Genomic DNA, 27167 nt, shown 5'->3' with positions numbered 1-27167 from the left:
TATACAGTATATAGCCATTCTTCAATGGATCTTCTGAATCTCTGATGGAATAATATACATAGATCACTGAGGTTTTTAGGGTTCTCCATATGTATATAATCTGATGAGATATGGTACAGTGCAGTGTAAAATAAGAATAAGTAGCCATCCCTTATCCAGAAAACTCCAAATCCCAAGCATTCTGGATAACAGGTCCTATACCTGTATATGTAGAAGGTATGGGGGGATATGCAATTTTGCCTCCTAATACTTCTGCCATGTGAATGGACACCTACAGACGCCTTTCTCATATTTATACTGAAGTTTAATGGGTGAAAATAGAAATTCTGTTATAAATGTTGCCTCACACAGACATAGTCAATCAGACTATAACTGTATTTTACAAAATAAAATGTACACAGTGCAATATTAAGTGATAAATTAAAGCCTCCATATCTAAACATGATCTTTACATTTGGCAATTTAACTCAATTGCATGAGATAACTGAAAAATGTACAACCTGTATCTGATATCTAAGACTCTGACATATAACCACACAGTATTTTTATAAGCATGATATGATATGTTTATTCTTGATCATATACATACTATCATATACAATAATACTGACTAAACATATATGTGCTCTGGTTGTGTGTGAGTTGTCTAGACTCATACTATACATAGACAGCATTAGGTTTGCATATGGCTCGAAGTGGCAACTCTGCAAACTCTCTGAAAATTGACTGTAATATTTCATTTTCTAATAGTCAAGGTCCAAGACAAGATGATTTCAAGCAGATATGATATATTTATAAGTTCTGTGTTCATTTAAATAATAAGGGGTTTACTAATACGTGCATAAGATACAGGGTTCCTTAGCTTAAGACTGCAATGCACCTACTTTTTTATGAGGACATACCTCTTACTGCTGTGGGAGACCTTAAAAACCAGGAATGAATAACCACGCAAGTTGTCCCTGCTTGTTAATTTCAACATTTTTTTCCAAAAGGAGAAGTCTACTAAAATATATGAACTTGAAAAAGAATCAGTTGCAGCAAGGAAAGCAGCAACAACACATGCGGCGACAAGGGTGCTTTCTTTTATATTCTACAGCTTGTCTAACTTGAGTTTTTGCTTCTCCCACATAATCTTTCACTTTTTCCATATTAAGCTCAACAACATTTAAAGTCTCTGCTTGTTCTTCCACCAAGATTGCCATCTGTAAAAAAAGGTCATGAACCTCCCGAATACGTGATTCTAGCTTTAGAAGCTCCTTATGGCGTGTTTCAATCTCGTTCAAAGCTGAACGGGCAACTTTAACATCAGACAGAAGGTTTTCCGAGAAGACATCCCATTTGCCTTGCTCAATCATGTCATCTATCTGATTACCAGACACATCTTTTCCCATGATCTCTAGCTGGCGCTGGATGCGGATCTTGCAGTTCTCCCTTTGTACCATCTCAGCCTCATTGTACTCAAGCATGGCTTCCTGAAACTCAAGTGTTAGGGTCATGTACTGAGATTTTGATACACGTGCCATGACTGAACTTTCTCCAGATTTGTTCTCTGCATCCTCACTTAAATTTTTAAGGCTTTGGAGTTTTTTGTGTATGCCCTCAGCTCTTGTCTTAATGTCTTTAGCGATGCTGTTGGAATCTCTTTTGATACTGCTGAGGCGGCGCATTGAAGTGAGGAAGCGGGTGGTTTGCTTTCCCAAGCGCTTCACATCAACTTTCATTAAGTGGTTTTCAGTCCGGATGAGCTGTATATCTTGATACAGGCTTTCCAATGCATGGTCAGTGTCAAATACACCAAAGCCTTGCAATTCATCCTCTTCTTCACCCTGGACATACTGGGTGTGGAGCTTTGCATATTCCAGTAGTTCATTAAGACGGTCCTTCATGATTGCTATAAAAATAGACAAAAAAATTTAGTCAATAAAAAAATAAAATATCTCAACATACCAACATGATCTCAACATGATTGTTTAATATAGCTAATCAATATCCCTATCATATGAGTCAGGTGGGTGTCTCCATATGAATACTTTACCAAACCAAACCAATTAAAAAGAAGACTAAATCCCCACTTAACTTTAATAATAATACGATTAGAATCACATTATTAAAGGAAAATACATTTATTATATACCCATATAGATTAAAATAACCCTCTGTATCTAAAGTGCAATCTAAATAAAATGTTACAGCACAACTGGGGATTTAGTCTTCTATTTTCTTTATTTAGTTTGCTGATGAATAACCATACCTATAAAATATATGAAACAGTTATAAAGGCACTGAGAAGGCTAAATCAATTCATTACTGGTTCTAGATGAAGTCTAGCCCACACTGTTTTGTGAGATTTGGATTGGGCTGAGAAAGAGCAACAAACCTCTAAAATGTTTAAAACCTGTCTAATATAATATGACACAATCTTTTGTTCTAACAACACCCGTGGATAAAACCATTTTATTTGAAAGAGGTCTGCTAACAAATAATATATGGGGGCCATAGTAGACTTCCATTTCTCATTGGTCTGTATTGCCTCAACTCAATTTGAATCTGTATTGTGGGTGAAAGAAAGAATAATTTAGCGCCACTCCAGGGCAGATTTATAAATAAAATTAAGATATATATATTTTTTACATAATCTCACACAGATCATCAACGTATAGGAAAAACATTCAACCAGAGAACAATAGCTTGAAATAGTGTTGTACATTTTAGGCAACTAATGGCTCTTTTTGTTTAGGTCTCTTACACATGGGAGCACAGGAATAAATGCAACACCAAAGGCAGGTTCCACCTGCATTTGGTGCTAGTATAGAGCTAGCCTAAAGAATGGTCTACGTTTCTTCCTTCAGTGAATGCATGTACCTGAGAAAATACAGAGTGATCTGGAAAAATGGATGCGTTAAAATTCCTGTGTTCCCCTATGGTGGAATGTAGGAGTGATTCACCGCAGTGCAAGAAATGTAAGCTAACACCCCCATGTGTAAGAGCCATAAACTTATAAGGCAACTTCCTTTCTGCCAACAGTGCAATGCACAGTACCATATCTCTGTGAAGTATAAAAAAGACACAAACTAGGGCTTCTTTTATCACACATTTATGAAGGAAGAAGCATTGTGGAACTACAGACCTAGGTATATAAGATAGAGTTGAGTGGGTGAGATTTAGTGTCTTATGCTACCCTTGATCTGAAATTGCCTTTATTTCTAAGAACCAGATCTGACACTACATTTATACACATGTTTTTGAAAGTAGCTGTATAAACTATATGAATTGTTGCTTGTTTTTGGTAATCTATTGAACTGTATTACTTATTTTCCATAGTATTATCCTTTAAAATACTTATTTTTTTTATCCATGTTTTTGCCCATGTTTATCTTCCACTCTTGGTGATTATGGAACTGATGAGGCATGGGCCTAGGTCTGTAGCCATTTAAAGCCAACTGAGGGCTATGTAATGAGTATTCCAGAAAAAAAGACTTTGATTGTTTGAAAAAACTCTGCTGTATACTGGAGGGGTGAGTGAAAGGGAGGAAAATGCAGATGAGGGAGAGGATGTCAGTTGAGGGAAACAAAGCCAGGGTAGTGCTGGGGAAGTGGAGGGGAACAGAGAGATGGAAAATAAAAGAAGGGAGCTCTCTGTGACATCTAATTAGAAAATTACAGTAGGGGGTACACTATCCACATATAATACAAAGTCAATCCCAAGACTAATTGACACAGGTACCATTGTTAAAATGCCATAGCATGCCTGTGATGTGATGTCTACACTGGTGGAGTGCAATGAGCTTGAAAGAACTGGTACATTGGCAATAACACCTCTTGCAAAAAAACTAGCAAAAAAAGACAATATAATGTTGCTCTAATACCCCATATTACGCAATGTGATTCTGTTATACTGCTGAGCAAGCCTTTATCACTCTACTTGATCATCATGTGCAATGCCAGGTTTCAGGATCTCTCCTAGGATGTGTGTAAGCTAATGTATTTTATGAGTGTTAGTAATCCATGAGCATGATTATGAAATATTCTCTCAGCTTCACTCCTCGGTAGTTTGGTACAATGTGCTGGTTTTTATTATTAACCTTATGTAATAGTCACAAGTTCCTTCCTCATGCTTCTAAAAACACACACTAAATGCTTAAAATTTCAATTTTAGCTACCATCAAGCACAAGGTACTGTTTTATTGCTATAGATAAAAATAAATAATTATTAAAAATATGAATTGATTAACATAGACCATATGGGAGAGAGCCTTTTTTCTCTACAAATGGAATATACTGCACCAATAAATAACACCACTAGGCAACATTCCTGTATACTATACCTATAATATATATGTTTCCATTAGTTCAAGACCTATTACAAAACACCTGCAACTCAGCATGAGCCATAGCTGATAACTGATAAGGTTTAATATGAGTTTGGTACTGATGACTAGAACTTTTAATATAGTAGCACACCGCAATGTAAATTCCCAATAATTTCTTCCAGACCAGGGGGCTCAAACTCAATTTACCAGGGGGCCGCAGGAGGCAAAGTCAGGATGAGGCTGGGCCGCATAAGGGATTTCACAAAAAATTGGCTTTCAAGGGATAATGCAAGGCACAGCGGGCGGGAGCTGCTGATTGCGGAAATGACGTTATGCCATCATAACAGTTATTATGGGAAGACGCTCTGTGTGCACAATTTGCTCCTTAGCAGCTAATTGTGCACACAGAACGTCTTCCCATAATAACTGTTATGATGGCATAACGTCATTTCTGCAATCAGCAGCTCCCGCCCGCCGTGCCTTGCATTATCCCTTGAATCGCAATAAAAATCGTGATCCATTCATTGCTTTTGAGAAGGCGTTGGTGCGGGCCACAAAATACTGTACCGAGGGCCGCAAATGGCCCGCGGGCCGCGAGTTTGAGACCCCTGTTCCAGACAGATACTTAAATGGTAGCATATATACACAATAATAGCAATAATAAATTGAGGATAAACTCCCTTGTTAAACTTCTGATGCTTAACATCAGTGCTAATTGGCACCAATAGTCTATAGGAAGTGCATTGTCACTTCAGACACCTTCCCAGTTATAACTATTCTTGCCTCCTACAAGCTATTCTGCACACCATACCGCATTTATATTCACTTCTCCAAAAATGAACATTCTCCACTTCTTAACCCTTTACCTTCTCCTGTCTTTTAGTTATTAGTGACAGGGACATCTATGGTAATACAAAGAATTATTACAGGTCACTTCTAATTATAGAATAGGATTGCTAATAGAAGTACACATGGCCTGATTGATTATCATCCAATATTACATAATTAGTGCTTGTATATTTCCCATAATGGCACGTAATTAAAATGTTTAAGTGAAAGTAGGCATATAATAACTATTGTTTTCTCAGGTCTCTGGCCAGATGACACTGTACAACAGAGACACCACTGCAGCTACAGCTGTCCATGATTTTCACGGACAAAGGTATATACTGTTTTTAGAATTGTGATCACTTGTAAATATCTTCAGCTTTTCTAGTGGAAATGAGTTTTGTCTAAGTATTAACGTAATCTTACGCATATTTAAAGATATTAACAGATGTTTTCTAGATTAAATCAACTTTGTTTTCTGTAAATCTAGCTAAATGCATTCACACAAGTTTTTGCTAATATAGTATTTTCAGGTAACAACCAAAAGATTTGTAGTAGCAAATGCACCTATCTACCTTTAGCCTAGTGAATTGCTCTACTGTGTCAAGTACAGACATGAAAAAGGGCTTGTCATAATTATGGAGGAGTATATGAGATAGACACCCAATGTGTACGTGAGACTGGTTTATGTTTTCAGATGAAACAAACTGTAGTGCATGTTTGCTTTCTCGTCAAGGTGCAGTTATAGCTAAGAACTTGCTGCAGTTACAAGATCATAAAAGAATTTGCTTAATCTTACAAGAATTTGTATCCATCTATGCAAACACTGAACCTACATAGGACAGGGTAATGCAACCCTACAGAAAGAATTATACTAACATGGCTACAATACTTTAATTTCAATCAAGTTTTTGTTACGAAAACTGTCTGATATTTACTTTAAATATAACTATTGTTCCACTTTTCCCACCTCTCTGGTTTCTCTAAAACAGTCTCCATAAAATCTAAATGCTTTTGTTTCTGGTCAATACAATAATTCTGTGCTATAAACAATCTCTTTGGTTGTTTCCATGATTTCCCCTTATACAGCAGTTATAAGGCATAGTTACAGATTTTCTGTGGTGTATATTCATATAATACACAAGAGCCATGACCATCCTGTCAATGGTATCCTTATAAATGGGTGCTTAGTGATGTCATCAGTTATAATGGGTGCTTGGTGATGTCATTTCCATCACATGACTCACTGAAACTTGTGTATTATAATAAATAATGCACTGCTAGTTCTAAAATGTGAGGATATTAGCAGTCCTTTTTGGAGTTCCATGACCTGTATAAAAGCTTTTGGCCTTTGGCTTTATGTCTTATTATGGCTGTGGAACTCCTTAGTGACTTATAATATCCTTAAATTTACTTGATATAAAGTATTATAAAGAAACAGTAACACCAAAAAATGAAAGTGTATAAAAGTAACTAAAATATAATGTGCTGCTGCCCTGAGCTGGTAAAAGTTGTGTGTTTACTTCAGAAAGTCTACTATAATTTATATAAATAAGCTGCTGTGTAGCCATGGGGGCAGCCATTCAAAGGAGAAAAGGCACAGGCACAAAACAGATAACGGATAAAACACTATTGTATTCTACAGAACTTATCTGTTATCTGCTATGTAACCTGTGCCTTTTCTCCTTTTTTCCAGCTTGAATGGCTGCCCCCGTGGCTACACAGCAGCTTGTTATATAAATTATAGTAGTGTTACTGTAGCAAACACACCGGTTTTACCAGTGCAGGGCAACAGTGCATTATATTTTTATTACTTTAAAGCTCTTTTATTTTTTGGTGTTACTGTTCCTATTATAAGTACAGGTATAGGACCTGTTATCCAGAATGCTATGGACCTGGGGTTCTCCAGATAAGAGGCTTTCCTTAATTTGGACATCCATACTTTAAGTCTAGTAAAAAATAATTTAAACATTTAATAAACCCGATAGGATTGTTCTGAGTATGGATTAAAGGAAAATGATAGCCCAAAACAATGTAGGTCTCTATAAAATATATGTTGCATAAAATAGTCCATATGTAAAAACCCTGCTTCATTAAAAAACATATACAAAAAAAAAAATACTTTTTTTTGTAGTATATGCCATTGGGTAATCCTAAATAGAAAATTGCCATTTTAAGTACTACGGGCTGTCCTGTGGGATCGTAGAATTCAAAAATGCACACAAACAAACAAACCAAGGGCACACAAACATGCTAGGTCACATCAGCCAATTAATGGACAAAGCTCTGTTTTTTACTCCCACACTTCTTCCTGTTACAGTTAGAGCTGCTTTATTTCCTGTCAGCTGATCTCTGAGGAACATCTCAAGATGGTTGCTCAAGAATGTAAAATGACTGGTGAAACTTCTTTAAGAAAAACACAGCAAGTCCAGTAGATTTGGCTTATTACTACAAATATGCCATGACCTGGATGAATGAGAACCTTCACGGACATATTCCTGAATTAGATCAGCAAATATTTATTATTAATGAAAACATATTTATGATGTGCCGTTACATTCTAAAACTCTGCATAATCAAATATGAAATCAGATTAGTTAGGAGTTCTGCTTCAATATAATTGGCAGGATAAAGAAGTGTTGAAACAATGTGGCTTGATAGCATATCTTATCATTTACCCCAACTTTTCCTGTCATACATAATGTAACATGTGAGCCTCTGAGATAAAAAAAAATTAAGTGCCTTAGAATATAGTGTATAAACCAGATGCAAACTCAGTCATTTTAGTGACACTTTTGGTGATGCATGTACTATTAAAAAATGACTATAAGCTGATGTTTGCTCACTCATAATAACTGAAATAACTCTTCCCTGAGTTTGCTTGGTTAAAAGGATGCAAAAAGCATGACTTTAGGGTTACAGTTTCATGTCAGACTGCACCAGAAATGCATTGCACTGTTCTAAAAGATAAACCCCCAAAAATTTCTCATTTAAAAGCAAAAATGGCACTTTGAAAGAACTTTCAGTACTTTTTGCACACAAATGCCTTTTTTATTTTCCAGGATTAAGAGGCACATTTATCAAAATGTTATCAAGGTGAGAACCTTGCTTCAGGCAGCAGAGAGCAGCTAATTATCAGGGGCAGCAAAAATCTGCCTTGGGTAAATTTAAGTGCTGAATTTCAGTTTTTTGAAACAGAAATTCGCCTTTGTACTAGCGATGCGGTCTCCCCAGGACCCACTCCAAAGTGGAAGAGGTAAGCACGGAACAGGTAAGGGCTCTGGCACACGGGGGAGATTAGTCGCCCGCGACAAAACTCCCTGTTCGCGGGCGACTAATCTCCCCGAGTTGCCATGACCCGCCATCCCGCCGGCGAACATGTAAGTCGCCGGCGGGATGGCACACGCGGCGGGGCGATTTCAGGAAATCACATGAAATCAGCATGTGGGCGAATTATTCTGTGGTAACCTATAATCTAACATTTTGAAAAATCTGCCCCTAAGTATGCCAGCAAAATTATACACGTTTGAAGCAGGTGGATTAATAATGAAATAAATACCTTTGAATATAAACTGGGCTAAAGTACTTTTGTATGCCCCACCAGTTATTTTACCAAACCCTAAACACCATATAAAGTCATTAGTAACTGTGCGATTGTGCATTTAAGATAGCCCAACTTTCATCACTCTACAGTTGGGTACTATACTAATATATAAACACAAAGTTGTAGGCATGAACTGTAATGGTAGTAAATACTCATATTCAGATACTCTCCAGATTTTTGGCAGTGTGACTGTACTCATGTCATACAGGATATTTCTCCACAGGTACAACTATTACTCCAGCCTGAAAAAACTTAGGTTGTTGCCACATGGGGCTGATCCTTGGCCTGTGGATAAATGCAGGCTGAGCATCAGCCCCTTCACTGGCATCAGCCTTTCCCTGTGCCTTCACCTAGAGCCATAGCATCAGCCAGATACAGACACACAGAGCGGATTTCATTACCAAAATGCATACTTGCACAGTTCAGGGATGCTTCATGTGCCTGCATTCATGTGGCATTAGTATTATGTGTCTGTGCTGTAGTTGACACATGTGGTAAAACCAAAGCACTCAATCCCTTGTAATTAGAGTGATAAGGACCTGATTTGGGCAGTTTTCAGATCTTATTTTATGTTACCATTTAATGTGAATCCTGAACTGTTTCATTATCACACTATTGATATGGTGTTAGTTGAAGTCTCTTCATAGTGCAAACAGGAAAAATAATTTAAACTGAATGAGAACAAGTCTCATTACCAATCAGATCTTTGATTTGACATCAATAGTTGCTGCCTGCTGTTTGCTTTGGGTTCCTAGACCTGCAGCAAAGTTTGTGACTATATCATTACCAGTATAGTTCCATTTCCATGTCAGCACTGATCACATTGCTCTTGGTCAAATACAGTTCTACAGTTCTTGCAGCACTTGCTGTCAGTCATAAATACAAACCGGATTCCAAAAAAGTTGTGACACTAAACAAATTGTGAATAAAAACTGAACGCAATGATGTGGAGGTGCCAACTTCTAATATTTTATTCAGAATAGAACATAAATCACGGAACAAAAGTTTAAACTGAGAAAATGTACCATTTTAAGGGAAAAATATGTTGATTCAGAATTTCATGGTGTCAACAAATCCCAAAAAAGTTGGGACAAGGCCATTTTCACCACTGTGGCATCTCCCCTTCTTCTTACAACACTCAACAGACGTCTGGGGACCGAGGAGACCAGTTTCTCAAGTTTAGGAATAGGAATGCTCTCCCATTCTTGTCTAATACAGGCCTCTAACTGTTCAATCGTCTTGGACCTTCTTTGTCGCACCTTCCTCTTTATGATGCGCCAAATGTTCTCTATAGGTGAAAGATCTGGACTGCAGACTGGCCATTTCAGTACCCGGATCCTTCTCCTACGCAGCCATGATGTTGTGATTGATGCAGAATGTGGTCTGGCATTATCTTGTTGAAAAATGCAGGGTCTTCCCTGAAAGAGATGACGTCTGGATGGGAGCATATGTTGTTCTAGAACCTGAATATATTTTTCTGCATTGATGCTGCCTTTCCAGACACGCAAGCTGCCCATGCCACACGCACTCATGCAACCCCATACCATCAGAGATGCAGGCTTCTGAACTGAGCGTTGATAACAACTTGGGTTGTCCTTGTCCTCTGTGGTCTGGATGACATGGCGTCCCAGATTTCCAAAAAGAACTTCGAATCGTGACTCGTCTGACCACAGAACAGTCTTCCATTTTGCCACACTCCATTTTAAATGATACCTGGCCCAGTGAAAACGCCTGAGCTTGTGGATCTTGCTTAGAAATGGCTTCTTCTTTGCACTTTAGAGTTTCAGCTGGCAACGGCGGATGGCACGGTGGATTGTGTTCACTGACAATGGTTTCTGGAAGTATTCCTGAGCCCATTCTGTGATTTCCTTTACAGTAGCATTCCTGTTTGTGTCGTTTAAGGGCTCGGAGATCACGGGCATCCAGTATGGTTTTACTGCCTTGACCCTTACGCAAACAGATTGTTCCAGATTCTCTGAATATTCAGATGATGTTATGCACAGTTGATGATGATAGATGCAAAATCTTTGCAATTTTTCACTGGGTAACACCTTTCTGATATTGCTCCACTATCTTTCTGCGCAACATTGTGGGAATTGGTGATCCTCTACCCATCTTGGCTTCTGAGAGACACTGCAACTCTGAGAAGCTTTTTTTATACCCAATCATGTTGCCAATTGACCTAATTAGTGTTATTTGGTCTTCCAGCTCTTCGTTATGCTCAAATTTACTTTTTCCAGCCTCTTATTGCTACTTGTCCCAACTTTTTTTGGATTTGTTGACACCATGAAATTCTGAATCAACATATTTTTCCCTTAAAATAGTACATTTTCTCAGTTTAAACTTTTGTTCTGTGATTTATGTTCTATTCTGAATAAAATATTAGAAGTTGGCACCTCCACATCATTGCGTTCAGTTTTTATTCACAATTTGTTTAGTGTCTCAACTTTTTTGGAATCCGGTTTGTATATTATTTTAAAAAATATCCTTTGTATTTTGGTAAACACACCACAAGAACCTCTTGCCTGTTTCTATCCGCAAAGCTATGCAAAGCAGCAGTTCTCATTAACTGACTGGTTAGTGGTTTAAAGCTCTTTTTGAACAATTTAATTCCCACTTTACCTGGGCATTTGTTAGCATTTTAACCACACCAACATGTATGCTTAATTTGAAAATGTTAACACAAAAAATATAATTACATTTATTAAAACTATGTAAATTTGTGGTTTGGCGCAACCAGGGCATTTGCATCAGTTTCTGTACATATCCTACTGTAAGAGGCAAAATGCGGAACTTAACTGTTTCTTTCTGACAAAATAAGTAATAGAAAGATAGTGGGGTTGGCACAGGGGCAGTGAAAACACGAGAAAGCTGTGAAAATACCACAACAAATGGGTGTAAGCAGAAAATGAACATTTAACACAACCCTCAAAATTACACTCACCAAAAGTGCAAAGTGTAAAATAGGAACCATACAATCTCCATATTCCAGAGCAGAGGATTTCAAAGAGACCATACAAAAGCTGGATATGGTTTATTCTCTTTTGTTTTCAGGAGAAAATAATGTGCTGGTCAAGTCTAAACACAGTAAAAGCCTCACTAATTGCAGTGTGTCTTTTTAACCACAACACAGTGTTTCCCCAGAAATCCAACGTAATAGGATGTGTCTGCAAAATAGCATTTGTTGCAATTTATGTGCAATTTACTTTAAATCATGGGCAAGCTGTGTGTGCTTTTTTCTGTCAGTGTGTGCGTGAATTGCATCATTTCCAGCGCAGAGATGCTTGTGGCACCATTAAGAATGTAATGGGGGAATGTAATAAAAGTCGTAAATGGAAAGAAATGTGCATAAATAAAAAAAAAAATAATATTTCACAATGTAATATTGTTCATTAGATTGTTATTACATTGCAAACTTTTTATGGCATACTTGAAGGTGGCATAATCTTTTGGAGCAAACTTAACTTTTTCGTTAAGATGTTTTATTCGCACAGGTTCTACATCAGATAACAGATAAGCCCTGTAGAATATAATGGTGTTTTATCTGTTATCTGCTATGTAACCTGTGCCTGTACCTTTTATTCTTTGAATGGCTGCCCCATGGCTACACAGCAGCTTTGTGTAGTCTTTCTGAGGCAAACACAACTTTTACCATTGCAGGGCAACACATTCTCAAACACATGGTCCATTTACTAGGGATGCACCGAATCCAGTTTTTCAGGGTTCGGGCGAACCCCTGAATCCATTGTAAGGGATTCGGGCGAATACCGAACCGAATCCTAATGAGCATATGCTAATTAGCATTTAGAAGGGTTAAATGATGCCACGCACTTTCCACTTTCGTTTTAACATGACAAAAAGTCACATGATTTTTAGGATTCGGTTCTGGCAGGGCCGTGGATTCAGCTGAATTTGAATCCTGCCGAAATAGGCCGAATACCGAGCCAAATCCTGGATTCGGTGCATCCCTACCATTTACTGCAAGGAAATGGGTACATTTTGGGCCAAAATTGGTGCCCAACAATAAAACAAATCATGTTTTTAGCTACAGAATTTAACTAGTCACCTGTGAACCAACAAGATATTGGGTACTGGGAAATATACCTTTCCCCCATTGTTCATTACTACATTGCTGGCCCCTTGAAACGGAAGGGCTTAAAACTGCTGAAGAAACCTGAAAAGCCTCGTATTTCAAATGAAGAGGTAAATGTAAACAAAAAGGATAAAAATGAACAGTATAATTAAGGAAAATATGACACCTGTAAATGAACAATACATTACGTATATCATACACTGTTTGTATTTTTACTCGGTTGAATGTAATGTGCTTGATTCTTATGTCTTTTACATTCTCTTTTACATCCTTAAAATAGGCTCATATCAAGCATATAAAGAGGATTTCTGAGAACAAATAGGCAGTTAAAAGGAAAAGGTGAACAAGCGCACAGACATTTTTGCACGCAAACAACATTGAGAAAAAAAAGTTGGCTTGAAAGGGCTAATCCCTGCTGGTACAGCAAGTTTTTTTCTCCAGGTGCACAGCAGAAGGGATACTGTTTAAATTAAAGGAGGCCAAACACTGGCAAATCCTGCACAGAATCTGCACAGTATCTAACATGTTCAGGCCCAAGGGCTAAATGGACAGATACTATACAAGAGGCCATATGGCCACCTTTCTTTTGTTTGCAATATAGAAAGTGAACAGAAGCTCCATGCCCAGCGTCCTTGTCTCCATGTCCCAACAAAATGCTAGAGCAGAAAGAGAGCCTTAAACCCAAAAAGACTTGAAATCTCAGCTTCTCTAACCAGTCCACTACCCGCCCCACCAACCGACCAACACAGGAGCAGTGTCTTCTCTTCTTTAAGGACCTGGCCCCAAACCAGACCTGAGAATTGCACTACTGGAAGAAAATGACTGTGCTGATTTAACAGGTAATGTTGTCCCCAGTGCTGCTCCCTAGCAATTGGACAGCATGCTGGCCCTAAAAATTGGCCGCCCTAGGTCCGGGCCTCTGTGGCCTTTCCACAAATTGTGGCCTGATGGGGATGTAATATGGGCTTGACTGGGTTTTGTGGACACAATGATGAATGTCAGCCTATATCAGGTGTGATTGAAAAACATCAGCCTTTCATGCACTGTGTGAGGAGTACAAGCCTTCACTCGCTTTAAGCAGTGATTACACAGTAGTAACATACAGGAACAGTAAAATAATTACATTTATTGCATGAGTTGTAGGCAGAACAAATATTTCAATAGTTCTCTTAAATCAATGTTATCTATTATTTTGAAAGCCATTGGTTCTTCCTAATAACACTAGACCTATTATGTTTATTTAGATACTTCCCTTGGTCTACAAGAAACACTGGACCACTGTTTCCAAGACCATGTTTACTGCCACACCCAGTGACAATGAAATTCATACTCACTTTCTCATGCAGTGAAAAGAAATTAGTGCCACAGTGTACTCCTCATAAAACCATGCTGCCTTAAATTAATGCAATTAGCTCCTTGTGTGGTAATTACATTCCTTTTCACATATAGTTACATGGATACATAGTTAATTTGGATTATAAAAAAGACCATGTTCTACCCCTCCAAAACATATCATGTTAAACCCCATCAAATGAACCCCAGCACACACATAAACAAACCTATTGATACACTCACATATATTAACTGTATACAGTGATACCTATACTAAAGGTATAAACAGAATCTGCAATAACAAACATCTACAACCTTATTATCCTCACCATGAAGAACCATCTTTGCTGCTTTGAATGAAAGTTTAGTTTCTCAACTCTTAAGGGGTGACTCCTGGTTTGTTTATCTTTTCTATTGGAAAAAAATATCACCCACTATCTATTTAGAGTGTCCTCTAATGTACTTGTAAGGAGTAATCTTGTCCCCTCAAAAGCACCTCTTCTCCAGAGAAAACTTCTCCAACCATAACAGTCTTTCTGTCCATTTTACCAGTTTAGTTAACATCTCTGCACTCTCTCCAGCTCATTATTTTCATCCCTTGAGTTAATGCTCTTCTTAATGCATGATAGTACTCAGGGCCGCTATCAGAAATCACGGGGCCCCTCACAACAAAATTTCTGGGCCCCATCCCCCAATAGCCCCTCCCCCAGTGACCCCTCCCATCAGTACAAAGGACACACAGACATTGGTAGCCAGGGCCCCCCTAAAACATTAATAGCCAAAGGTTACATTTTGCATTGGAGCCAGGGCAGGGACCCCCAGTGTCCCCATACTATGGGCCACTCCCACTGCAGCATCCTCCAGCTCCCTCCCAGCGTCCTCCAGGTCCCACCCAGCTTCCTCCCCAGCATCCTCCAGCTCCCCCCTAGCATCCTCCCCAGCATCCTCCAGCTCCCCCCTAGCATCCTCCCCAGCATCCTCCAGCTCCCCCGCAGCATCCTCCCCAACATCCTCCCCAACATCCTTCAGCTCTCCCCATCGTCCTCCTCAACATCCTCCAGCTCGCCCCAGCGTCTTCCCCAACATCCTTCAGCTCCCCCATCATCCTCCTCTACATCCTCCAGCTCCCCCCTAGCATCCTTCAGCTCCTCCCAGCATCCTCCCCAACATCCTTCAGCTCCCCCCAGCATCCTCCCCAACATCCTTCAGCTCCCCCCAGCATCCTCCCCAACATCCTTCAGCTCCCCCCAGCATCCTCCCCAACATCCTTCAGCTCCCCCAGGCGTCTTCCCCAACATCTTCCAGCTTCCCCTCCCCAACATCCTCCAGCTTCCCCTCCCCCTCGCCTGCCCGCTTCGTCAGGCTGCGTTCCCCGTCTCTTCTTAGGTCCCACGTTTTGCTGCTGCAGCTACTGTTTTATTAGGTTGCGCCCCGTGTGTACCCTTAACGTCAGCATGCATGGGGCGCAACCTTATAAAAGAATAGTATAAAATTACCCGCTGACCACCAATGAAGTGAAAATTTTTAAAGGGGGCCCGTGCTTAAAAACTGTATCATGGCTGGGGCCCCTTTAAATCCACGATCCTCCGGGCCCGGGACAACTGTCCCCCCTGTGCCCCCCTGATGGCGGCCCTGACAGTACTAAATTTGCTTAAGAAGCAACTAAATGGCACTGCCTATTGTTACACAGTTTGTTATTCACAAAAATTCCCAACATCCTTCTCAGTTAAGGAAACCTCCAACACACTACCATCTAGTGTATAACTTGCATTTGTTATTTCTACCAAAGTGCATAACCTTGTACTTCCCTATGTTGAACCTCATATGCCAGTTTGCTGCCCAGTTCTCCAATTTAGTCAAATCACTCAAAAAAAAAAATCACTCACTGCAAAGTGGCAGCATCCTGCATTGAACATATAGTTTTGTACAATTTAGTTGCATTAGCAAAACAGAGTACCTCCAATGCCCATGTTAAAAAGCAAATGGCTATGGCCCAATTAGAAATTGCTCCATTTACCACCACTCTTTGTAATCTATCCTTCAGCCAGTTCTTGATGTGCATTACATTATGTTCCAGACCAGTACTACTGAATTTAATTAGTGACCTTCTGTGTGGTACTGTTTCAAATGCTTTATCAAAATCTAAGTAGGCCACATCCACTGCCATCCCAGAGTCTAGGTTTCTGCTTACCTCTGGAACAAACACACAGTATTGTGATATTCAAGTATTGTCTCCCTTATTATCCCCTCCAAAAGCTTAAAACCATCAATTGTAAATGTTAATATTGCTCCAGGGCCAGCCTGGGACCAGCCCAGATGGCCCTTTGTTGGTGTTCCCAGGGCCCTTATTGTTCTGTATGTTCCTGAGCAAAGATTGGGCTTCTTATTTCCAATACATTTGTCAGCTCAACTTCCTCCAATCCTCTGTAACTAAAGATAATTCTGACATCTAAAGAGATACTGACATTAGAAATTGAATCCTTTTTACATAGCATAACATTTTCTTTGCATGCTTTTTAAAGTATTGACTTAAAAGTATTGGCAAAACAGTCAGGTTTAGGAACTTCAAGTAAAAATTACTTACAAAAGCAGAGCTATCAGAGCAAAACAATCAACATGACCTATAGATAACTTTTAATGTACATAAATAATCTGGAGTAGTTTTTTAGTGTCAGTATCACTTTAACTTGATCAATGCCATTGGCACCAAAGCAAAGATCCCAATTTTTTGCTGCCACCTGCTCACTACAGCTACATCCACCACAATGCAATAAGGTTCTAGTATTTTGTCCTCTATACAACGCAGCACAAAATTCAAAAAGTGTTTTCTGTTCACCTGAATATAGTACAGAGCACCACAGCCTAAGTGTACCAACACTGCTAGAAGCCTGCTATTATTCACTCTCTGAGCAGCTGGTCGATTCATTTCCTAGAGAGTGTTGGGCTGGGCATTATGCAAGTTTGTAATAAGCTGAAGTTCTTATTTATGGTGATCCTCCAGCCTATCATAACATTTATCCTTCCTCAGTCCAGAGTGCTTAAAGGGGACCTGTCACCCTAAGAAATAACTCCAAATTATTTTCTATATTGTTAGTTGAGCAAAATGAACTTTACTTACTCTATATAAATAATATCAATCTTGTTTCTTTCCGTCTTGGAATTACTCAATCAAAGCAAGCAGGCAGGCACCATTTTGTGGACACTGTTATTAAGGCAAGCTTGGTATCATGCCAAAATCTTGTTTATATGCCAGAATGGGGGACCTGATGCCCAGGCCCTTGCACTGGCTACACAATTAGATGATGAGGAGGGAGGGGAAAAGTGAGATGTGCAGTGACATCTAGGTAGTGCTGAACGAAAAGCTAAAGTTATTGTCTGCCCCGCCTCTATGCCTAAGGCATAAAGGCGGGGCAAGCAATATATGATTGACATCTGGGATTTTTAAATGCCTCTATAATGGGTTTGGATGTGTTAATATAAAAATGAATTTGGGTTTCATGTTTAATTTGAAAAGGACTTTTATTATACAGCTTTTTATGTCTGGGTGACAGGTCCACTTTAAGAAAATGCAGGAACCAAAAGGGAACCACATCAAAAGATGTGTGTGTTATCAGTTGAGGATATGTCAGTAAACACAATGCAACAGGGTTCCTTTGATGATGGTTATAAATTCCTTAAATAATATCCAAGTTGCACAAGCTCTCCAGCATCAATGATTCTGCCTTCCTTTATGATAAAACAGTCTTTTTCTCTACATAAATACATGGGCATGAAAGTCAGTTTGTCACTTCATCTAAGCTTGTGATCGCTATAGAGGTTGTGCTGAATGGAGCTAACCATATTTATTTAAACCTGCAGAATATTCCATATGCATTTTACATAGCTTCCTATGGTATAAATCAGATAGCTGGATTGTCACTCTTAGATGGTGGGACAGAAGCTAACAGATGCCAGAGAAGATTCTGTGATGTCATTTTATTACAGGTCTCTGCTTGCAGCATAAAGAATATTCTGAAGCTGCATTCTCAGCCTGTCTGCCCTAATTGCTTACTAAGTTTAAATCTCTTCATACAAGGCTAAATATGAGTGTTTGGCCAGGGTGTCAGGTATAACCTCCTTAAAGGCCAGTTTACCCAAAATGTGCTAGACTACAAAGCAAAAAAACATTTTACAAATGGTTTAAGTATAGTGGGAGCTGTAGTCCAGCAACTTCAGGGTGTGTATGCTAGTTCACAATAAAAATCTACCCAGCTTTCTAGGACCAGTGACCCAAATTAATATGCAAAGTAATCCTCCAATAAGAATCCCTTTGATTAGTCTCCATGTTGTTTGTTTTGTCACTGTAATTGGAAGCTTTAAACAAACCTTTTCTATGGCAGAACTACACAGAAGAGCATCCTCCCTTGTGATGCTACAGTGTGATAACATAACAAAATGACATAATGCTGACAAACAGCAATCTCATTGGTAAATTCTCTTGCATCAGTAATTAGTCATGTACTTAAGAGAAGTAAGGGACACAGTGAGAAAGTTTACAACCTCTTTAAGCTCCTTTCTATTTAACCTGCACATTTCTGATCTCCTACACTCAGAATCATCCTCTCACCATTTATGCGCAGTCTCGGCCACAAACCTGTCTGTAGCTCGCAGGCCACAAATTAAATCATCTTCCTTACAAGAGCTTGAAAATACCCTCACTGGTGTATAAAAAAGGAGTTTGCTGCACCTGCACAAGCAAGTACTGTACTACAACTCCCACAGTGCCCAAACTGCTGCTATATTTGAACTACACAATTTCCCACAACCTTGTGACAGATTACTGTAGTACAAAAAGGGCTGAAAAGAGGGGGCAACTGAGGACTAGAAACATATTATTATTGCCAAAAGGAAACACAGGGGGTCTTATAACCAAAAAGGATGCTTGGCTTCCACACTGATGGTACAATGTACAACCTTAACAGCACAAAGACACACTTTCACAAAAAGAAGCACAATGTTTCTCTAATCATCATAACGACACAAGTTTACAGGGTAATTGGCCCATCTCCAGCAGTCTGCCCCAGTTCAGCACACACCTTATTTTCCCAATCAGGTTCAGCTGCGAACAACTCCTGGCCAACAAAATGAACTGAAAATTCTATTCATACAAAGCAGCTATATAAAGCCCGGACGGGCTGATTGTTTCTGCTTCAATTTGTAGTAATGGACTTTCTATACGATTATGCAGCACATTATTGCTACGGCATCACTTATTCATTCAGGGGTGTAACTATAGAGAAAGCAAATGCTGTGACTGTTGGGGAACCCAGGAAATATGGGCGCCCAGAGGGGCATAGATTGATAAACTCAGTCTCAGTATATTTTTATAAAAAATACATTATTGCCAAAGTGGCAAATGACTTTGTTATGGGGCGCAGAAACTTCAAGTCTCCCCACTGACCTGTCTGTTAAACTTTCTGTCACTCTGAAAGTCATGTGTTTGATTATCCTTTATATCAGCCAGTCTCGGTTATCATGTTATATACTGTCAACCTGCCCTGTGCAAATTGTCCATCAGATAACCAGTTCTTAACAGTGTCTAAGGAGCTGGCCCCACAGGAAAATGCACCTAAAGCAACAATGCATGCACTTACCTTTAACCAACTGCTGGGTATAGGTGAACTCTTGCTTTGTAGCTCCTTAATTCTGTATTACAGAGCTGGGAAACTTTTCAAGCTGATTGCCTTCAAGCCTCAAGCCATGCCCATGCTGTGGCACTCACACAGCCTACTTCCTCTTCACTCACAGCGAGCAATAGACAGGCGGCTGCTGCTGCTGTTGTGCTGCTCAGTGGGAGGTGAAGTGTCAGAAGAGGAAGCAGGGTGAGCACATGCACCATGTGAGTAAGCAGGAGGTGTTTCCATCTAAATGAGAAGCAGATAATACTTAGAATTTCTTTATTGGAAAAGAAATGATTCAGAAAGAAACCTCCAGGAAAACATATAACTACTCTGTAAGTTTTATCCACACAGACCTGGCCCTTAAACATCCCTCATCTGCCAGATTAGTCCAGTCCATACTTTTATACCATACCCTGTAGCTTTTCTTTTTAAAGGTTTTAGTATAAAATAGCCAAATAAACATACATGTATTTGATTTTTTTTACATTAATGGTGTGGGGGATTCACAAAGACAGGCACCTAGTGTACACTGGTTCTGTAATATATTTCAACCAAAGGCACATTAGGCACAATCAGTTAAAGCATTACATGCAGGATTATGGAATGTCCCTTTTACACTATATATTTTTTCTTTAGAGAAATTTTGATATATTTGTGCCCATATGCACCCCCAAGGGTGGCCCGTGTGCATGCCTGTCCCCTGACCATAGGTACGTCTGCGCTAGGTAAGGTACGGATCTATTCTTCGCAGAACTGCCTTCAGGTTAGCTTTTCTAATGTGTGACCTGTGCTGCTGCTGCGTGAGGTACCACAAACAAGGGGTGTGCATGGCAGTTTTTCTTTTTCTGTACAGACATGTCAACTCACACAAGTTTTCAGGTTTCACCCTATTTTTGTTTCTCTCATCTGGTCACCAAAAGTAGCAACCCTAGCCAGATTCTACTGCCTGTACACTGAACAGCAATATTATACCTTATAAATGATATATGGTGGTTTATAAATTGTTCATATGATGTGTATGTCATATAATGTGTTTCTACAGGGTGCCATTTACCCCAGATGGCCCTCCTTCATACTATAAGTACTGACATGCTCAACAGGAGCTGTTTCCTTCCTGGGGTATTTATGAGATTATTCACTTCACACCTTAGTAACTATCTGACTGAACCCTGACTAAAAAATTTACACCTTCTCTGTTAAAGTCTTATATGGTTATGTAATATATGTAATAATGTAATAATAATAAAATGTGCAATGTTTGCCTCAGGTCTAGTCACCTATAGCAACCAGTCAGCGGGTGGCATTTACTGGTCACCTGTTTTAAGAAAACATCTTTGTTTTATGCATGTATATATAAAACATTTTATACCTGATTGTAAAATGAAGGGACTATCAGTTTATATGTATGTGTATGACATAGCTACATAGTAGTTGTAGTAGAAAACAAAACTAGACTGGCTCTCAAGCTCAACCTTGCAAAATGTGTTGTAGTCATTATTGATTAAGGCGCTCTTGAGATCTACAATTTTCTCCTTACACAGCCTTACATATCAGCACCCCTCAGTGAATGGGGCTTTTCCCAAAAAGAAAATAACATGTGAACTAATACATTTCTTCCACCCCCATCCATTTTAACTTTGGTTTTAATAAGAAATATGCGAGTTTCCACTTTTCTGTATGGAAAGCCCTGAGTGTTTTCTTGTCATTTCACTATAGCTATATTAAGTTATGTGACGCCTGCAACCTGAAGTGATTCATTTATCGTATGTTACTCCCCCCTCCCACTAGCTGCTCTTCTTAAAGTACAATGGTCTGTGGTGATTGTACCACCTCCTGGGTGGAATCTCCCTTTCAGTTCATGGGAGGATGCAGTAAGGTTGCATGTGATGTGAAAATAAAGTAATTTACTAGAAAAAAAAATACAATTCCTTGTTCAAGGAAATGACCCTGAATTTAATGATCTGAGAGACCTTGAGAGTTCTTGTATCAACACTGGGCATTTTTACACGTGGACAGTAACTGATGGCAGTCAATAACGTTTAGCTTTCATTGCTCTTCCTGCTATTGGCTGAAAAAGTTACTGTAATTACTAATTGGTTGTTATGGATCACTGAGCAGTTGCAAGTTTTCCCAGTGTTAGTAAATGAGCTTGCAGGGCAGAAAATGCCAAGACTTATACTTGTACTTGATTGTCAAGAGGTAACTTGGAGTTGAACCACTTTATTCCTGTCAGTGATCAGCACTGTTTAACAATAACAAGTTCTTCTTTTGTTTAAAAAACAGTTTGGGGAATTTGGGGAGATTTGATGCCAGTGAGAATTATGTGGTAACTGCGAGCAACAATGCGCCAGTGTGAATTTGCTGAACATATGAATCATATCATCAATGCTTACACAATTCTCATGTTTTACCTCTGGCGATTCACACTGACACCAGTGCTAGGGTATATTTAGGAGATTTGTCGGTAGCACAGATTTCCCGAAAAATCTCCCCATTTGCCATAACCCTTAAAATTTCTACATGTGCTATACAGTGATTGTTGAGAAACCCACAACACCCCACTCTCTTTTGTACCATTTTGTAAAAAATAGCAAAGTACTATAATAGACCTTTATGCGTAAGATAGCAGCCTACTGTGACCCTACTGTGGGATAATTTTTACTACTGAACAAAAGGAAATTAAATTCAAAGAGCCAAATGCACAGTCCCACAAACAGGGGCTGAAAATATCTTCACGACATTCCCAAATTGAGAGCTGCCATTAGGTATCTTGGGAATCCATATTCTCCCCCTTGGCCACCCCTTCCCCCTCGATGGTGGCCCTGTTTAAATACTGGGACCTCTTCTCTCCTTACTAACACACTGCATATCCCCCCACCTACCCTCAATTTGCCTACGAACCAACCAAAATTAAGTACTGTTACTGTATTTATTGCAAAATAGGTTTTCCCAACTGTTGTGCCTTTCCCCCTTTTCTCTTCTGTTCCCCCATTTGGAAAACCAATTAAGAGATATAATAAATTAAATCCTGGGACATATTTTATCTGTCCACTACATCCTCCTATGCTCAGCCATGCCCAAAAATCAAAAATAAACTTCAGTCTTTCCAATAATAATAGCACTTTTGGATCTGCGTATTATGACTATCCTATGGAAATTAGCATAGTAAATGTATGTGTGGGTAGAGAGGGTGATGATTTAGCCCCGTGACCCTGCTGAGCTGTATAATTCACATGCTTGCAATACTTTAGGTCTTACCTATCCTGCTCTCCTGTTTTAAATTCTTTTTTAAAGCTCCTTTAATATTTTTGTGCCTCATCCTTTTGCTGCTTCATGCTAATTTTAAAAATATTTTTCTATTGTTTTTGCATTCTTCTCAGGAAAAATGTTCCCACTTTTGTTCTCACTCTTAGTTCTCATATTACTAATTTTTTGTACCAATTTTTGGTTTCACTTTTTTTCATATTTCATTATGCCTTAACCTATGAAGGTGAAAAGCCTCAAGTCATCAGTTTCTGACTGTGTTGTGCTAGCTTTGTTGTATATTTATGGTTTGCCATAGTCTTTATTTCAATAGAAATAGATATGAAACTTGCCATCCGCCGTTTTTGTTTGAACAAATTTGAAAAATAAAATATTTTGTGATATAGGCTTACTTGCTTTTATTAATATCAGCACTGAACATGTAACATTGCAAGCAATGGATTTGTGGAGCACTCATTTTTGGAGAGTTGAAGCAAATTGATTTTACGTCTGGGTTTGAGCATTTCTCCATGACTAAATATGCCACTAAGTAGCATAAGCCTAATGCCAGTTTCTGTCAGTTGTTGTCTTGTGTTGGTGCTTTTGTAACTAAAGCTGACTGCATAAATATTTTTTGCAACTGAAGTAGATTTGGACCACTCTGTGTCTGAGGCTCCATAATCTGATAAAATAAAAATAGATCTGTTTAGTTTATCGCATCCAATCAGTATGTGTATGGTACATTCGGTAGACACTAAAGTTAATTCATCTCATGATAATAATTTGCCAAGATTGTTTGCTTTGTGTTCTGTAATGGCCAAATGCCATATAATAATTTGGTTTGTTCACTAAATATTTGGGTCTAAAACAATTATCCTGGGTTTGTACAGCTTAATGCACTGGTTTCCACTCTGACCTTTCTATGGAGACATGGAGTAGTGGATAGGCGAGCTGCTTGAAGACAAGATTGGCTGTTTGCTCTCCTAGATACACCTGTTGGTATATATATTTTCAGGACCAGAGGGATGATGGGGAAATACGAAGGAAAGAAACTTTTTTCTATTTTTACCAAAAAGGCCTAAAAGGTGAGAGGGGCAATATCATAAAAGCACTCACTTGGTATTAGTAGCCTAACTACTGAATTCAAAACTCTTAAATGAAGTATCAAGCAAAAAATATGTTGTAATTTGAATTATATTTTCACCACTTACCAAGGAGTTACACTTTACATTAGGCTCTCAAAATGCTATTTGACCCAAATTTGGGTGCTTCTTAGTCCCAAATACTTTTGAAGCAATATGTAGAAATTCACTGGTAATTAACTTGTGTGTGACCATAAATGTACAGCAAAGTAGAGGTTGTAAGAAGAAACAGCCGCCTTATCAGTAACTTAGTATGGTTAAAGCATATTTCCTTCCTTGTTTTAAAACTGCCTGTTATGTTGCTCAAGATTATTAACTATGATTGTTTGCTGAGAATTTTTTTTTCTGAAGTTTAACGGCTAATATGGCTTGTTTTTTTTTAAATTAGGGTTTGAATTCCTGTGTTGTTTTGATTAAAATAAAAATTATGTTCTGCTCCTTTGGGCCAGTTGTGCTTTTGTTTTGTTGTTTTGTACATCCAAAGGCACAGAGCATAGCCCTGCACTTGGTTTTTAAGTAGCTAATAAGTAAAGTATCTTGTATCCACAGAGGATCAATGTGCATATTAGAGGTGTACCAAGAGATGCCCATTCACATTTCCCTTCCCTTGGTGTGCAAGTTGTGATCTTTGTTTTTCTGGAATGGGAACTTTTTTTTTAGCACATTTTTTTGTACTATTTTTGTAACTTGACCCCATTACTTGAGGGTTAAAAAAACATGTTCAACCTTTTGCCCAAATAAATACTCCTTACCTTAAAAAACATCTAATACTGTCTGCATTTTGGTTGTGGTGAGCCAAACCAGACTAATGTGATTGTTTGGTCCCAGACGGACCCACAATCTGATCTGATACATGGCTGTGTATGTATTTTGCCCCATACACCTATCAAAAAGCTACCGACTTGCTCTGGATGGGCCAAGGCTTCAGCTAATATCAGCCTATGTATAGCCAACTTAACCTTTACTTCCAAGTACACCTACGTCAGTGGCATAAGTATCTAACAACTGACTTGTAACTGGCTTGGGTAAAAGGTAAGCCTAGATAGTTATGGGAAGGCCCTGCCAAATAATGATCTGCCACTGTGCTACGTCATTTTCAAGTATTCATCAAGTATTCACTAATTTTTATTCCATTAAGGGTATCAGTTTCCTGTGTTAACTTCTAATTTATTGACATTAAATACAATGTCTTGCTTATTAGCTCAGGATGCCATTTTGTTAAGATTTTCCTGCAAAGATGACCCAAGCTGAATGGACTGAATAATTCTGCATAGTTTTGTGTCTTCATTAAACAGATAATGGAGAATAAATGTAGACGCAATACAGTACCTAGTGGCACACCACATGAGCAATAGTCCAATTAGTGAATGTTCCCTTGATAACATTTGCTATAATGTTTATAGGTCATGAGCTATTTGTCTGTATCCTCTGACTAGTTTTAATGGATTTTTTTAAATGGATTCCTAATTCATTCTATTAAATTGCATAATCCTGGGTTGTCAGATGTAACACTTTTACATTTTTTTCCAGATAATAACAAAACAGTACCAAACCTATTGGGTTTATTGACAGTGATGAGCAAATCTGTCCCGTTTTGCTTTGCTGAAAAATTCACGAAAAGACAGGAAAATTTGCGAAACAGTGATAAATCCACGAAACGTATCTTTTTTTGACGTGACGCAACTTTTTTTGATGCGCAACAAATTTTTCTGCAGTGAATTTTGCAAAAATGCAGATTATGGAAAGAGTGGATATACAAATTATGGAAAGGCAACTTATCCTGAAAACCCCAGGTACTGAGCACTCTGGATAACAGGTCCCATATATATGTATTCTAGAGGTTAGCAGCATCTTTATCAGGGCTGTATTTATACATAAGCACCTGAGAGCCCAAGCCTAGAGCAACAGCTTCAGTGTTCCTAAGGGCTCTGGCACACGGGGAGATTAGTCGCCCGCGGCAAAACTCCCTGTTCGCGGGCGACTAATCTCCCCGAGTAGCCTTCCTCTGCCATCCCACTGGCGAACATGTAAGTCGCCAGTGGGATGGCAGACGTGGTGGCGCGATTTCGCACAAATCGCCGAAAAAGACTTGCAAGTCTTTTTCGGCGATTTCCCGAAATCGCGCCACCACGTCTGCCATCCCACCGGTGACTTACATGTTCGCCAGTGGGATGGCAGGGGAAGGCAACTCGGGGAGATTAGTCGCCCGCGAACAGGGAGTTTTGCCGCGGGCGCCTAATCTCCCCGTGTGCCAGAGCCCTAAATGAGGCCCGGGATTACCATTGGTTTGCTAATCAAGAAAATGTTTAATTTTGCGTACAAATTCCATTTATTATCAGGCTAATGATTCTTCAGTACCACTTCTACTGCCCTCCCTTCTTGAATGCAGTTTTCAATCTCAGCTGTCTGTGAAAAACATTATCGTTTAAACTTGAGTTGCTTTGAGACCCTAACTGCATTTGTAGTGCAGAAAGGGTTATAAAAGATGTTACATTGTTCTTGGCATTTACTGGGGTTTTATACTTCATAGAGGACTAAGCCAGAAGGAATATGTACACTTTTACTTGAGTTCTCAATCCAACTTGTTCACCATTGTACAGGTATCGGACCCATTATCCAGAAAGTTCCAAATTACGGAAAGGTCATCTCCCATAGACTCCATTTTGATCAAATAATTCACATTTTTAAAAATGGTTTCCTTTTTCTCTGTAATAATAAAACAGGACCTTGTAATTGATCCCAACTAAGATATAATAAATCCTTATTGGAGACAAAACAATCCTATTGGGTTTATTACTGTTTAAATATTTTTTTTAAGTAGACTTAAGGTAGGAGATCCAAATTACGGAAATACCCCTTATCCGGAATACTCCAGGTCCCAAGCATTCTGGATAACAGGTCCCATACCTGTACATCGAAATGTACACTGGATAATTTCTCTATACTCAAACACCT

At 38.9% G+C, this 27167-nt stretch overlaps 1 protein-coding gene across 5 annotated transcripts; it reads right to left on the bottom strand.

Moving 5' to 3' along the window:
- Positions 1–264: 264 nt before the first annotated feature.
- Positions 265–20065, bottom strand: stx11 (syntaxin 11). 5 transcript variants are annotated; one of them, XM_012962923.3, is made up of 2 exons: positions 19801–20065; positions 265–1891 (listed from the first exon to the last, which is right to left on the bottom strand). In XM_012962923.3, the coding sequence occupies exon 2, from the start codon at positions 1884–1886 to the stop codon at positions 1029–1031; it is 858 nt and encodes a 285-aa protein (XP_012818377.1). In that variant the 5' UTR covers positions 1887–1891; positions 19801–20065; the 3' UTR covers positions 265–1028.
- Between the last annotated feature and the right edge of the window lie 7102 nt (positions 20066–27167).

The sequence above is a fragment of the Xenopus tropicalis genome, chromosome 5 (assembly GCF_000004195.4).
Source record: "Xenopus tropicalis strain Nigerian chromosome 5, UCB_Xtro_10.0, whole genome shotgun sequence".
Classification (NCBI taxonomy): domain Eukaryota; kingdom Metazoa; phylum Chordata; class Amphibia; order Anura; family Pipidae; genus Xenopus; species Xenopus tropicalis.
Note: the sequence above shows the minus strand (reverse complement) of the source record. Positions and strands in the feature narration are given on the sequence as shown.